At 35.4% G+C, this 17,175-nt stretch overlaps 1 protein-coding gene across 1 annotated transcript in view; it reads left to right on the top strand.

The window, feature by feature from the left end:
• The first annotated feature begins 938 nt into the window (after positions 1-938).
• Positions 939-17,175, top strand: part of LOC131802078 (homeobox protein B-H2-like) — a 65,316-nt gene continuing 49,079 nt past the window's right edge. Inside the window, exon 1 of the mRNA XM_059121433.1 lies at positions 939-2,152. Coding sequence (XP_058977416.1) covers positions 1,297-2,152 — 856 coding nt within the window. The 5' untranslated portion in view covers positions 939-1,296. The remainder of the gene's footprint in view (positions 2,153-17,175) is intronic.

Consider the following 17,175-nt stretch of genomic DNA (forward strand, 5'->3'; position numbering starts at 1 on the left):
GTAGAAATTGTATTCGAAAGGAGTTTCTTGGTTTCAATTATAATTTAATAATCAATAATTTCCTTTAATTGGAAAAATATTAATGACTATTACGTATAAGAGATAATATTTCAATTACTTTTAGTATTATTAACTAATTTATGAGCACCGATAAGGTTGTGAATAATTTGTCTTTTATTCATTGTAAAATCCACAGGCAGAATAAAAAAATACAAATTCTAAACAAATAGAGAAAATATCGAAAAAAAAAATCCAAATTGTGTTGATTTATATGGATGAGTAGCAATTGACTGTGTTTTAGCGATGACGGTGAGCCCGGGAGAGTAACAACATTTATTTGATTGTTGAGTATTTTCAGAAACACGAGAGGGGGAACAAAATTGTTTTTATAGGAGAATAATGAATGTCAATTGAAAACAATTATGACCAATAAATGACCACCCCAAACAATGCAAAAGGAACAGCCACGCACAAAACACACACACACACATTGACAGTGAGCAAACAATATGAAGGCTTTGGCCGAGAGAGCACAAATGGGCTCCAATGAATCCCATTAATTTGTGTTGCAATACTTTACTCCTCCAAACACTGTTGCTAGAAGAGCACAACTCTATGTTGGAGTGCAACTTGAAAAAGGGGAGTTTCTATGGTTGACTGAATAGAGTAGAAATGAAAAAGAAAAAGAGAGAGCGAGAGAGCGCCAACCTTATTGTTGTGTAAATATTCAAAGAGAATGGAGTCATTAGTGAGTGGGTTAGGAAGGTGGGCAAAGACAAAAAAAAAAAAAAAACACTGGGAGCAACTTAAAAATTACTGGTTTTTCTTCTCCCATTGCTGGAGTCCCCCACCCTTTTACACTCACACAAACACACACACATGTCCACAGAAAACACTGACTTGCCAAAGCACCTGGTTAGGCTTTAGTATCGGTCGAACAGCATTTAAGCTAAGACGTGAAATCTGTGCCGTATGCTTATTTATGATTATGAGACAGACGTATGATTTGATGAGATTAACAACAATAAAAAAATAATAATAAATAAAAAGCAATAATAAATCAAATTGTAGTTTTAGTTTTGCAAATGACAAAAATAATTGCAAAAAATCATAATATCAATTAATCGGTTATTTGTATCCTTCAAACGAAAAGTTTTCCAAGCTCAAGTGTCAAGTGAAAAAATAATTTTTCAAAACAATTTGAAAAAATTCAAAACAACTTCATTCAAGTGCAATATTTTCGTTAATTTTTTTACCTAAAATAATTCATAAATTTCCCAACAAAATATTTAACAAATGACAACTATGCCTCCGGAAATGTCTACAACGGCTACAAATCCTTCGTCGGTAGATTTGTCACCAGCACGGGCTAACACCGACCCACTGGCCACGGCGTTGCATGCATCGCGATCACGTTTTATGATAACGGATATTTTGTCAGCCCAACAAACACATCAAGCAACGGGTCCTGCATCACCTCAAAATCCCCAACCCGCACCGTATTCACATCAACATCCGCAACAGCAACATCAGGCCGCTTTACAACATTACATCGCTCAACAACAGCATCTATTACAACAACGTCATCATCGTCTTCAATATCGTCATCATCAGAATAGTAATTCTCCAAATTCTTCACCACCGCCGCCGCCAGCACCACCACTTCACTCCTCCACATCTTCATTGCAACATCATTTACCCCCACCACCACGGTCGTCTTCATCAACATCACCGTCAGGTCCAGCCGGAACCTCTTCACACTTTCCACCTTATCATCCTCATACCCTGGCCCATTTACCGCAATCGGCCTTAATGGGATTTTCCGTTGCCGGCGGACGTGAAATGCTTGGTGCTGCCGCCAGCGCTCATTATGCCGCCATACAGCGCCACAATGAGCGGGAACGTTTGCGAGATTTAGATGATCTAGCATATCGAACAGCAGCAACACAGAGCTCCCAAAATCTGGATCCTGACGACCGCTCACGTTCACCCCAGCCGTTATATTTGAGGAGTGATCCTAGGGATATAGCCATTGGCAGTAGTGTGGGAAATGGTGGTAGTGGGGGTGTTGCGGGTGGAGGCGGCGGCGGTGGTGATAGCAGTGTAAGTGGCGACCAGGCCAGCACAATAGACGATAGTGACAGTGATTGTGGTAAGTTTTTGTCTCTCGAAGTTGGGACCAAATTGAATAATAAACAAGTAAAAAAACTGTATGTTCGGCCGGACCGATCTTTGAATACCCTCACCACTTGGAACGATTCTGGCAATTTCCAAAAAATAAAATCCGTTGAAAATTCTGTTAAAATATTAAAAATACCGAATGTAGGTATTATATTAGGGTCTATACGACGACGTGAACTTGTATAGGCATTTTTTTGTCACAAACCATTATAATATTCAAATGCGATAAAATCATAGGGGGGTACCGTTATATGGGGGCTATATGAAGATGTAGACCTGCACAGGTAATTTTCTGTCATAGGTTGTAGTATTCATTACGAACTTCAAACAGCAAATTTGAAACAATTCCGGTGAACAATGTCGCTAAAATCATCAAGATACCGGATATCGGGAGGTACCGTTATATGGAGGCTATGGAGGGCTGTAGTAGCCATTCGAAAATTTAAATTCCAAATTTGAAATATTTGCGATGAAAAGTGTGACACAAATCATCAAAATGTCGAATATCTGGAGGTATGGTGCTATACCGCATAGCCCCCATATAATTGTACATTCTAATATTCGGAATTTTGATGTTTTTGTGACATTATTCACTGGAATTGTTTCATGTTTCGTATTTGAATATCGTAATGGCCTATGCAGATTGACGTTTTCGTATAAGCTCCAATATAATGGTCATGTCCTATATTCGGTATTTTTATGATTTTAGAAGTATTTTTCAAGGGATTTTTTTTTTTTTGAAAATTTGCAAATTCTTCCAAATGGTGGAGGGTATTTCAAATTCAGTTCTGCCGAATCTATTGCTTTTTATTTGCTTTTCTTAAGAATTATTTAATTTTTAAAAAAGTATCTAGTAGAGAACTTTCTGCCACAGAATGTGGGTCCTGTTGCGTACTCCAAATCCCAAACATGTATATGGGAGCTATACGAAAATTTGTACATGGGTAAACAATACATGGGACCTTTTGTGAACTCCAAATATCAACTTTGGAAAATCCATTGAAAATGTGTTTAAATTCGCCTATATACCGAATATCGGGTAATATGGTATACATGCTGTCATTTCTAAGCCACTCTTCCGACAGCTGTTTAAATTATTCCAGTTTCCATTTTTCAGAAAAAAAGTTATTCGTGATGGAATTCAAGCGTGATAGTGTGATTTCTGTGATACTTGGCTGGAAATCCACAAGAGGCTATCGTTAGAGCACTCCAGAATTTAAATGTGATTAAATCTTTGTGTCTCGGTTCAGATATAGATATAGCTCCTATATATGTCCTCCGCAGCCGTAATATGCACTCTGTAACAACGATATTTGGGGATATATATTAGATATAACTCAGAAATACCCTTGCTAAATTTTATCGAGATCGGTTAATATTTGGATATAGATTTGCCTTTTATTGTGCACCAAACGTGTAATATTAGCCCAAATGGGATGAATTTTGTACTTACGACCAAATTGAGTCTAGAAACCAGTATGTCAAATCTGGTGGAAATCGGTTCAGATGTAGCTATAGCTCCCATACACATTGTTTATCCGATTAGTTGAATTTTCCCTGCATAGCCGTAATATGGACTCCATAGTAACGAAGTTTGGGTAAATATTATCAAATATAGCCTAGAAATACCTTTGCCAAATTTTATCGAGATCGATTAAGATTTAGATATAGCTCTAATATATATCTATCCGATTTCAAGTTAATTGAGAACCAAATGGATAACAAGTCCGAATTGAAAAGGTGCAAATGCCTCGAAAAATTTAGTAGAAATCGATTCAGAGGAGCATGTTCCTCTCATTTTCTAGTTCCTTTGGACTTTTAATTATTACTATAATCATATTTAGTATGATTTAATTCTCACAAATTCCCCGTTAAAACTTTTATTTGTTATGTGAAGCTCTACTAAATATGCAAAGTGTTGTAGGGTATCATAAAGTCGGCCCCGCCCGACTTTAAGACTTTCTTTACTGGTTAGCTTTTATTCAATAAAGTCATGGCGTTTGATATTGTTGCTGGTGCCTCCCCCAAAAAGGGCCGAAATTTTGAATACCAATGAAGTTCATAAAACGCGAAATTAATATCCTATTCCATTCATACCTGGCACATCTCAATATTTCTATCAACTCAAGATCTGTTATAAAGATGGAGAGATCGGACAATTTGTTATGGTACTTACCCCACATAGGGTTCAAGATTTTGAAATACAAATCGTTCAAAGAAAGCGAAGTAACCATCCAATTTTCGTCAAATTTCACAGATACAAACAGTTTTGCGAATAAAAGATTTGGTGTGAAGATGACTGATCCTCTTCTGGTACCTCACTCTCAAAGGATCAAAATTTTCAATACTTTTACTTGTCATCTCTTGCGAAACAAGTTAGGAATTATTTACAACTTGTTATAACTAAATATTTCTCTCATTTATGATTTCGCATAAAATTGAATATAAATGTTCGGCTTACTTGTAATTTTGCCGATATCAATATTTTATCTGTATAAGATGAAGCATAAAAATGGAATACTTCTGTAAACTATATCTGGTACATCAGGCACATTTTAAGATTTTCTAAAAATTATCACATATCTCATATAAACTGAAGGAAGTAACCAACATAGTCCGAATCTGGCACATCGCAATATTTATATTATATTTATTTAGGTGCGATACGAAATGGACAATATTAGGACATTACTTTTGAACCTACTGCATAGAAGGTCAACAATTTGAATAATCATAACACAAGTTAAAATATATTTAAATAATCGACCATTTGTCGGCAAAATTGGTAATTTTTAATTTATTTTTATTTCAATTTCTCAAAGACGACAATTTAAAGGTATAGGGTAAAGGTCTTAAGAAATGGCTGTAAGTTTCTCCAGGAATTTATAAAAATTAGGACTTCTCCCAAAATATTGTTTATATATATTTGCTATCGCATCACATAAATATGTAAGTTATCTGTTATGATGAAAATAGTAGTTTGAACCAGGAAATATCATTGTGACCGGTTTTACTTAGAATTAAGTTTCATAGCACAATTAAAATAAACAAAACTTCCTAAAAAGAGACACACCTTGTTCGGCTCTTACATTGAAGGGTCATACCTTAAATAAGCTAGATAAATACTAAACCTCCTACAATGTTGTTGAAAACATTTAAGATTAATTTAGCCGTAGATTGGCTGGAGGGATTAAACGCCTAAGCATTGAACCATTCCACAGCAGTGACAGGCAATCTACAACTGTTTGATGAGACCTGTCAAAACTTTTCATTTTGACATTTACACCCTACCCCCCTTTTTGGTGTAACGACGGCAGTGAAGTGTAATTTAATATTATGGCAAGATCAGTTTGAAATAAATAAAAAAAATACAACAACAACAACAATGGAAACAAATGATCACAACAAAATTGAAATGTAACTGATATTTTGTTTCGATTTCAATGGAAATTTAGACATTGCAACGACAACAACAACAACAACAGTAGCAGCAACAAACCTAAATACATTTACTGGCTGGTTCAATGGATGGCTGATTGACTGCCCGGCTAGCTGTCGTTGACTTCTCTTTGGACGAAAACCAAAAACAAAAAAAAAAAAAAAATAAGAAGTCGAAGAGGAAAAGTGAAAAATTAAATTCAATTAAAAGTAAACAATCTCTTAACAAGGTGATATTGTTGTTGTTGCCGCCGCTGCCATTGAATAGCTGGCAGTAAGCTGCCTTACACACATATCGGTTTGTCCGTCTGTCTGTCCGCCCGGCCGATATTAACTTTTGGCCGTTTTCGTTTTCTTAACATTTTGAGTTTGATCGACATTTGTGACATTTTCTTAGAGTTTGTTACGTTTTTTAATCGTTTAAGCGGCTTAAAGAAACCGAAAAAATCAACAACGTTTACACAGTCTTCAATGGTAAGCGGCCAGTTGTATTTGTTGTCCTCACCCCATTTGCTTCCAAAAAAAAGAGGCTGATAGGTAAACTGACAGAGACACACAACACAACACAGCTTATGGGCCAACTTCAAATATGATTCTTGAATGAAAACCTCCACAACCTCCATATAAGGAGAGGAAAACATTTGCGTTGAAATCTATAGCCAAGTAACGTAAAGTCAGCATGAATTGAAATGAATGAAGAATAGGAGGAAGAAGAAGAAAAAATTGTAATGAAAAATCATCATCGAGATGCTGCTCTAAATGAAAACAACTCAAGTAATTGTTCAATAAATGCGTAAAAACGTTGAAAATGTTTTGCGGGCGGAAGGATCGACGGGTGAATGAAATGGAGAAGCTTGTTTGAATGAATGTTGAAACAAATACAACATTTCTAATCATACTTATGTGTGAGTGTGTGTGTGTGTGCATTCGCATCTACCTTTAACGGAAATTCCACTAACATTATATTAATTGAGATTTTGTTGGTGTTGTTGTTAATTTACAGTGGAGAGCAAAGTCATGGCTTATTTGGGGTAAAGACAGTGGGACCGGTATAAAAAAAAATCATAAACTCACAAAATGAAAGTTTGATTTAAAGGACTATTTTTATTAAAATAGGAAATTTATATCCGAATAAAAATTATATCTATATAAATATATTTACAAGTAAAAAAGAATCAACGTTCGGGCGGGCCGAATTTTTTAATACCCTCCGAATTTTGCAAGAAATGTAGAAAATGTGAAAAAATGCCTCTAAAATTATCAAACTACCGAATATCGAATGGTAGAGTTATACTTGGACTAAACGAAAGCGTAGGCTTGTATTGCAAATTACACTGTACGCCAATTTCAAATGGAGGAGATAGTGTTCGGTTAGTAGATCAAAATCCCAAAAAGGGTTTGGGTTTCCAGGCCAAACTTATTTTAGGCCCATTATATATAGTCTGTACCATACACGAAGGGCCTCAAACATTTTACTCAATGCTTCGCAAAATTTTAGATAGACCTTTAAAATTTAATACAGGCCTTTGTGTTAATTTGTGTTGAAACTATATTATTTGTACACAATATGGGTTATGCCGGTCCATAAAGGAATACTCCGATTTAAAGTAGTTTTTACATTTAAGCCATATTTTTAATACATTTTTCATTTTTTCTAGTAGATCATACCACCTATAAGCATTTGGTCTTAGAGCAGTTATAGTTTGCTATAGAATGCATGATATCACTTGGAGAAGGATTATATTAAGGATTCGGCCGGGCCGAACTTTTAATACCCTCCACCTTAGGGTAATGGCAACATTAGAACCAATTATGACCCAAAAATACCAATTTTTAGACATATTTCTGGGAAAATGTGGCAAAAATCATCAAAATACCGAATATCGGGAGGTACCGCTATACAGGGCTATACAAAATCGTGGACAATGTTTCGCCACACGAAGAAGGACCCATTATGACCAACAAATACCAATTTTAAGACAAACTCATGAAAAAATGTGGCAAAAATCATTAAAATACCGAATATCGGGAGGTACCGCTATATGGGGGCTATACCAAATAGTGGACCTATACATACAATGGTTCGCCACCTGAGCTAGAACCCATTATGACCAACAAATACAAATTTTTAGACAAATCCATGAAAAAATGTGGCAAAAACATCAAAATACCGAATATTGGGAGGTACCGTTATATGGGGGCTATACCAAAACGTGGACTTATAGATGCAATGTTTCGCCACCGGAGCTAGAACCCATTATAACCAACAAATACAAATTTTTAGACAAATCCATGAAAAAATGTGACAAAAACCATCAAAATACCGAATATCGGGAGATACCCTTATATATGGGGGCTATACCAAATCGTGGACCTATACATACAATGTTTCGCCACACGAAGTAGGACTTATTATGACCTACAAATACCAATTTTCAGACAAATCCGTGTAAAAATGTGGTAAAAATCATCCAAATACCGAATATCGGGAGATTCCGTTATATGGGGGCTATACCAAAACGTGGAACTATACATGCAATGTTTCGTCACCGGAACCCACTATAACCAACAAATACAAATTTTTAGACAAATCTATGAAAAAATGCGGCAAAAATCATTAAAATACCGAATATCGGGAGGTACCGTTATATGGGGACTATACCAAAACGTGGACCGATGTATGTTACTTTCAATACCAACCATCCTAGACACAATACAAATTATTCTGCTAAATTTTGACGCTCTACGACAAATAATGTGGCCTGTATCGTGATTTCAACAGACAGATGGATGGACAGACAGACAGACGGACTGCTGATTATGAATATATATACATTATGGGGTCTACGACGAATATTTGGATTATTTATGTTACAAACGGAATGACAAAGTTAATATACCCTCCTTTCCAAGGTGGAGGGTATAACAAGTAAAAAAACATTAGGTTCGGCCGGACAAACTTTAAATACCCTCCACCTTAGGGTAAAAGAAACATTAGAAGACATGTGGCAAAAACCATTAAAATGCCGAATATCGGGAGGTACCGTTATAAGGGGGCTACACCAAAACGTGGACCTATAATTACAATGTTTCGCCACACGAACTAGGACCCATTATGACCCACAAATACCAATTTTTAGACAAATCAGTGAAAAAATGTGACAAAAACCATCAAAATACCGAATATCGGGAGGTACCGTTATATGGGGACTATACCAAAACGTGGACCAATATATGTCATTTTCAATACCAACCATCCTAGACACAATACAAATTATTCTGCTAAATTTTGACGCTCTACGCCAAATAATGTGGCCTGTATCGTGGTTTCAACAGACAGACGGACATCGTTAAATCGACTCAGAATTTTATGCTGATAATGACGAATATTTAGACATGTTACAAACGGAATGGCAAAGTTAATACACCCTCCTTTCCAAGGTGGAGGGTACAAAAATATATATCGGAGCCGAGTTGCACAAATATGAAACGTATGTCCCGAAATTCACCCATTTGTGCTGATATTAGCCATTATTTGCACAATAAACCTGAAATCGGATTAAGGATATATATGGAGCTATATCTAAATCTTAGCCGTTTTTTATAAAAGTGAGGTACTTAAACACCAAATCGGATGATATATATATTTTAGCTATAGCTATATATATCTGAACCGATTTACTCCAAATTTGAACTATTGGTTTATGGGATGAATACAGTCGTAATTGCTTAAAGTCAGTCCATTTGGGCTGATATTAGCCATTTGGTGCACAATTAACTTGATATCGCTTGAAGATATATATGAAAGCTATATCCAACCCTGAACCGATCTTGATAAACTTTGGCAAAGGTATTTCCGAGTTCTATAAGATATCTGGTACCAAATATCATTGTTGTCGAATGCATATTACGAATATGAAGATCACAGACACCAAATCGGATGAAACATATATATGGGAGCTATAGCTATATCTGAATCGATTGATGTACTTGCTTCTGGCCTGAATTCGGTTGGATGTGCCAAATCGGAATCGGTTGAAGAAAAAAGGGAACTATATCTAAATCTGATCCGATTATCACCAGTTTCAATAGGGTTCATTGGGCCAAACAAATATTGTTTGGAAAATTTCATCTCTGAAAATCGATTAAGAGTTGGATATATTTCGCAAATTGTGACTACTCTCATGTCATGATATGTATTCAAATAAGGTTTATAGTTCTTATGACCTACTACCTACAAAAATTCCCAAAATTTACTTTTTATGTTACGGGTATCATATAGTCGTCCCCGTCCGACTTTTGACCTTTTCTTACTGGTTTTAAATTTTTGGTGTTTTGGCCATTTAGTGAAACCATTATTGCCAGGAACTGCCTATAAAAGTCCGCGTATTGATATTGTCCCCATTAAACGATAACTTCCGATTAAAGGACTTCAGGTTTTTTTAACAATATTTGTTAAACGAATCAGATGCGATTTGACATAGATAAAATCTTCTTTCTCTCTGTCTATATCCACTATTCGGTACACATATGGGACTCCCAGACAACCGAAATTAGTTGCAACTTCACTCTTCAGGTTCTCAGGGGAAACATACCCTTCCCTTTTTGGTTTTACAAATTTAAGGATTCATTAAAGCGATCCATGCGTTAAAATTTCACAAAGTTGGAGAATTCCGAGCCTATTTTATTTGCTTTATATGAATCATCTCACAGAACGTTACTTATTTGTATTGAATACAGTTCTCATTTATTGTTCTCCGTTCTTTCCACTGTGCGTATATGTCAAGAGTCAATTCCAGTTGGGAAGCCATAACCTAAATCATCAATGAGTCGACGGTATCAATGAATGCCAACAATAGCGAGATCTTCAAAAAAGGTTCGATACATTTTCCAATCTACATTGGATCTAATTTTGATTTATAATTACTTCAGATTCGAGGGGCCTTTGTTCAATGATTGTCTTGACTTTTGTGTTTTTGAAAATCATTTTCATTTCGAGGAGAGAAAAGAAATGAAAACAACTTCAACAGAGGTGCTCATGTGTTGCCTTAATGTTCAGATTTGTAACAGTTTAAATGCATTTGACTACTGGATATTTCAATGACGGACTTGTTGACTGACTCCATCCATTCAGCAAATCAGCGGCGGTGAAGGAGATCACTCTTGCACTCGTTGGAAATGGAAAGTAAATCAGTTTCCATTTGATGTATGTATGTATGTAGTATGGAAGTATGCATATCTCTTTAGCCGTTGAAATGCTGTCTTCGTTATTGACGTAACAACAACTCGGTTATGTTTTCATTAAGACGACAGGTGAAGTGCGCATGCCTGAATGTGGGAACATTGCCATTAAGCTGCAGCGCGGTTGGAGGAGGGGAGGAAGTCTATTTCTCTATTACCCCCCGTTGCAGGTTTGTAATGGGTATTTCTTTGAAAATTGTTATTGGCTTCTCTTAAAGCGGAAATTAGATTTTGTTGATTGTTGTTTAAAACAAGAAATTGTTGTATTTAAATTAAGCGATATGCTGATGAAGTGATAGTGGGAGATATGCGTATTGTTGGTGGTGAGATTATTAGAAACTGAACTAGGAGGTGGAGGAAATGTATTCGGGGTAGATTTAATATTATCAATCAGAAAGAGTGCCATTAAGTTTTGCCGGAGGAACTTGATACCATTTCTCAAATGGGGGACCGGGGTTAAATTTTTTTGAAAAGTGCTTTTTTTTAGCCGCATGCGTTCCACCAAACCATGGAGGGTATATGAAGTTTTCGATTCTGCTTTCTATCCCACATAATAAGATTTTTAGACCCCAGAATTCTCTTGTGGGTGAGGTACCAGAAGAAGTGAGTCGAAATATCCCATCTCCTTAGCAGATCTTGTGTTAGTAGAAATATTGTGAAATTTAAAGAGAATCGGATTCTGATTTCATATATTTGTTAAGACTTATAATTATTTACAAGTTTGGCCCTTTATGGGGAGAGGTACCAGAAGGAGTGGACCGATATTGCCCATCTCCAAATTCGATCTTGCACTGCTAAAAATTTTAGGATTTTCGAAGTTTGCACAAAAGTGGATGGTAATTTCTTTTTCTATAAGGTAAATTATTATCTGTGCAAATGCTGTGGAAGAGGTAACAGAATGAGTGGACCGATATTTTCCATCTCTGAACTTGAGAGTTATCGTGCGATGCTTCAGCCAGACAGACGGATTTCCCTCTAGATCGACTCCAAAAGTCTGAAACGGTTTTGGTCATAAGAGAGCTAGTGACTCAAACAGTTATTTCGAAGAGGCACGTTTCAGCCGTATCAATCTATACCCTTAGGCACTTGTTGATTGGACCAAAAAGTTTGTAACACCTTAAAATGGTTCTGGGCCCACGATGTTAATATATCCAAACTTATATCTCGCCAGGCTGAGTCGATCTAAATATGTGTGTCCGTTCTTCCTTTGATCCATATTATTTTGCAATCACGATACAGGTCGCAATTATGGGCCGAGTTTGCGTGGCGTTAGAGTTTAGGACAGGGCAGAAGACTTCCGTTTTCGATAGTCATTGGATTATATTTACCTGGAGTAATAGATCATCATTTTTGTGAGAAAAATGTTAAAATTTTCACTCAACCGCGAGTATTTTTGTAGTACGGAAGATCACTATGCGACGGAACCACGAAAGTGGTACATTTGAGGCTCAGAATTTTCAGAAATCTGAGATATAGCTAAATATATACATAAATCAAATGTTAAAATTCCACATAAGCACGATAGAAGGCATAAATGTAAAGCCATCACCATAAAATTTGGCTCTTAAAAATCATTGCCTTCGTTTAGCCCTTATATAACGATGCCTTCCGATATTCGATATTTTGATGATATAAGCTATATTTTTCACCGGAATTGTTTTAAATTTGGTATTTGAAGTTCGTAACAGCCTATGACTGAAAATTGCCTATGCAGGTCCACGTCTTATTCACCGGAATTGTTTCGAAATTCGTATTTGAAGTTCGGAATCGATACTACAGCCTATGACAAACAAGTAAGGAAGCTGCAAGTCTCTCCCTCCCCCATTTGGAACGAATTTGGCAATTCTCAAAAACAATAAAATCCGTTAAAGATTTTGTTAAAATCTTAAAAATTTTGAAAGTTACCATTATATTAGGGTGGACTTGCATATGCAATTACAATAAGCCTGCATAAGCCATTACAATATTAAAATGCGAAACTTGAAAAATGTCGGTGAATAATGTAGATAAAATCATAAAAATAGCGAATATAGGGAGGTACTATTATTAAGGCCTGCTCAGACAATTTTCTGTCATAGGCTGTAGTATCCATTACGAACTTCAAATACCAAAATTCCGGTGAATAATGTGCTTAAATCACCAAAATACCGAAAATAGGTTCCAATATGGGGGCCAAACCTAAACATGGACCTTCATGGCCCATTTTCAATAAAAAAAGTCTTGCAGACATAATATACATTTGAGTAAATATTTATCAACCGCTTCATTTCGTTTGGAAGCTAGAGCGATTTCCACAGACGGATAGAGTTGAAATCGACATAGCTGATCAATAATATATGTATATACTTTATGGGATCTAAAATGTATACTTCGAGGTGTTATAAACGGAATGACAAAATTAATATACCCTCCATACTATGGTGGAGGATATAAAAATTACTTATGAAGGACCACGTCTTCGTATAGCCGCCATATAAGGGGATTCATTTTTCTACGCATTTTTTTTTAATTTTTCAAGTTCCATTAAAATGGTGGGGGGGGGGGGTGGTACTAAAAGTTTGACCCGGCCGAATTAGCTGCGTTTTCATTCGTTTTTGTTTTATTTCTTTTTCGGTCGGTGTGCCAACGCATGAACATGCCAAGTCTAACTGTCCATGAGAAAATCTGGACCGATTTCATTATAATTTGACAAAATTTATTTTTAGTCCAAATTCCGCCACAAATTCCAAATTTCATTGAAATCGGTCGAAACTATATATGGGAGCTATATCCAAATCTGTAGTGATTTCAATATAATTTTTATACCCTCCAACATATATAGTATGGAGGGTATAATAAGTTCGTCATTCCGTTTGTAACTCATCGAAATAATAGTTTTAGACCCAACAAAGTATATATTCTTGATCAGCGTAAAATTTTAAGACGATTTAACTTTGTCCTTCCTTCCATCGGTACCTCCCGATATTCGGTATTTTGATGATTTTAGCCACATTTTTCAATGGAATTGTCTGAAATTCTACACAAGGAGTTGTGAGTACTATACCCCCTGAAATAGAATTGTCTATATTGGTCCACGATATCGTATATCCCCCATAAATCGGAAACTTTCAATATTCAGTATTTAAGATTTTAAAATAACTTTTATTGGATTTTATTTTTATGAAAATTTCCTAATTCGACCCGGCCTACTTTTTTACTTGTCAAATTTTTTTTGGTACCAAATTTGGTTACTCATTTTAAATTTCATTAAAATTGGAGATACATAGTGTGTTTGTGGGATAAAAATATACGAAATCTGCCGAAAATATATATAAAATCTATATCCAAATCTAAACCGATTTCCGTATGATTTGGCAAAATTATTTTCTGATCAATTTCCGTAGCTTTTTCCAAATTTTATTGGAATCAAATATACTTATCGAGTATGGGAGCTATGTCAAAATCTTAACCGATTTCAATATAATTTGGTAAATTTATTTTTGTACCAAATATCGTCACTCTTTCCGAATTTCATTGAAATCGGACAAATATACAGTGTTTGTTGCATCAAATATGTGAAATCGGCCGAAAATATATATGGAAGCTATATACAAATCTGAAACGATTTTCAATATAATTTAGAAAATTTATTTTTGTACTGATATCTGTTATACATTTTAAATTTGGAGACTGTGTCTGTAAACGATCAATTAATATATGCATTCAAAAAGAACATTTTTTGGAGATATTTTCGATTCTGATGCTATAATTCCATTTCCAAGTGGAATTTTAAAAATGTATATAGCCTATGTTACTTTCAGGCGATGCTGTAGAATATACGGAGTTTTTTTAGGAAAATCTGTTTAGCAGTTTTTGAGTCTATAAATTACAAACAAACAAACAATCAAATGTTCATATATTTTCCTCTTTTATAAATATAGAAAAGGTATTCTAACCTAAAATATGACACACGAACCCATAATTTTACGTACTTACACATACACTTACATACATGTATTGTAGACTAGTAAATATTTCAACAATGAAGTAGAAGAATAAATGCCTAAAGGTAACACAAGTTAATAACAATGGAATCTATACAAACAAACACACACACACACACACGAGAAAGCCAATAACCCAACAACGTGTGACTGGGTGACTGACTGATGGACTGAATGAACTAATGAATGAATTGCGGTAACAATTTTGTTGATCAAAAAATTGTAAATAATTTTTTTTGAACAAATACTCTGTTAGCAACTCAAGAAACCAACAAAAACGAAATTAAAATCGAAACATTCAAAATATTCAGCCAACCATGTTACAGCAGTCAGTGTTTTCGGCACTGTATTTGGTGGTAGGTGGGTTATTAGATGAACTCATAATCGACATTTAGGAGCTAAATTTCAGCAGCATAAATAACATGGACCATTAGAATCGTATTTTGTGGCATTTTATTAGACATTTTACTATTCGAAAATATGAAATATATTTTCTTTTAAAACAGCACGTTCGAAAATATTTGCTCAGAGTTCTTAGTTTCATGAATATCTGACTTTAATCCAAAATATTTACTTTTACAAGTAAATATGTAGAACAAATTTTAATACCCTCAGTCATACGGCTAGAGAGGGTATATATCATTTGATACGGCCAAAACGTGCCTCATCGAAATAATGGTTTTAGTCCCTAGGTCTCTTTGGACCAAATCCGTTTCAAGACATTTGGAGTCGATCTAGCGATGTCCGTCCGTCTGTCTGTCTAGCTGGTGCACACGATAACTCTCGAAGGGAGTATTCGATTTGATCCAAACTAAACAAATATTATTGTCAAATTTAGATCGAGTTCAGAGATGGACAATATCGGTCCATCTCCTACGGTATCTCCCCCACAAAATGTCAAAAAATAATTTGCTGCAAAGAAAGAGAAAAGATAATCCGATTTGGCTCCAACTTTGCGAATCCTAATATTTTCATTAGTGCTAGGTCAGATGCTAAAATTGATAATATCGGTCCACTCAATCTGGTACCTCTCCAACAAAGGGTCAACATTTGGAATAATTATAACTCTTATAAAATTTGATGTAAAGGTCCGATTGTCTTTAAATTACACACATAACTATAGTTTTATTAACACAATGTCTGGTGTGAAGATGGAATATATCGATCCACTCCTTCTTCTCCACCCACAAAAGGGCGAAATTTTGAAAAAAAAACATATTTTCTGCACAGAAAGAGAAATGGTAATCCAATTTTGCTCCAACTTTGCATATTCTAATATTTACATCACTGCTAGGTCTGGTGCGAAAATGGACAGTATTGGTACACTCCATCAAGTACCTCCCCACAAAGGGTCAAAATTTTGAATAATTATAACTCTTATAACGATAGTTTTATCACGATAGTTTTATTAACAAAATGTCTGGTGTGAAGATGGAATATATTGGTATACTCCTTCTGTTACTTCCCCCACAAAGGGTAAACATTTTGAATATTCATGGAGCTCAGAAAACACGAAATTAACATCCGATTCCATTCAGACTTAGCTCACCTCAATATTTTTACCAATACAAGCTTTGTTATAAAGATCGTAGAGATCGGACCATTTCTACTGGTATCTCCCACACAAAGGGTGAACATTTGGAATAATTATAATTCTAATGAAATACGAAGTTCACATGCGATTCTCTTCAATTATCGCACATGACAATATTTCTACTATCCTAAGATCTGGTGTGAAGATGTGAATATGTCGGTCCACAACTTCTGGTACCTCGCCCACAAATTGAAAATTTTTGAATAATTATATCTCTTATAATTTGAAAAATATATATCCGGTTCTCTCTTCAAATTTTAAACATCACAATATATATAGCAATACATAATCTGGTGTGAAGCTGAAATATGTCATACTACGCTTTCTGGTACCTCCCCCATAACGGGTCAAAATTTTGAATATTTCTTTTTTTGAAATCATAAAAAGCGACATGAGCATCAGATTATTTTCAAACTTAGCACATCCCAATATTTCCGCTAACACAAGACTTGCCGTGAAGACAGAATATATCGTTCCACTCCTTCTGGCACCTCCTCCACAAATAGTCAAAATTTTGAATAACAAAAACGCTTATAAATGCGTAGTAAGCATCCTCTTTCCTTTAAATTTTACACATCCCAATATTTCTATTAACGCAAGCTCTGGTGTGAAGATGATAGATATCGGACCACCCCCTTTTTAGCTCCCCCACAAAAGGTCACCATAGTATGGAGGGTATATTAAGTTTGTCATTCCGTTTGGAACACCTCGAAATATGCATTTTAGACCCCACAAAGT

The sequence above is a fragment of the Musca domestica genome, unplaced genomic scaffold (genome assembly GCF_030504385.1).
Source record: "Musca domestica strain aabys unplaced genomic scaffold, Musca_domestica.polishedcontigs.V.1.1 194, whole genome shotgun sequence".
NCBI lineage: Eukaryota > Metazoa > Arthropoda > Insecta > Diptera > Muscidae > Musca > Musca domestica.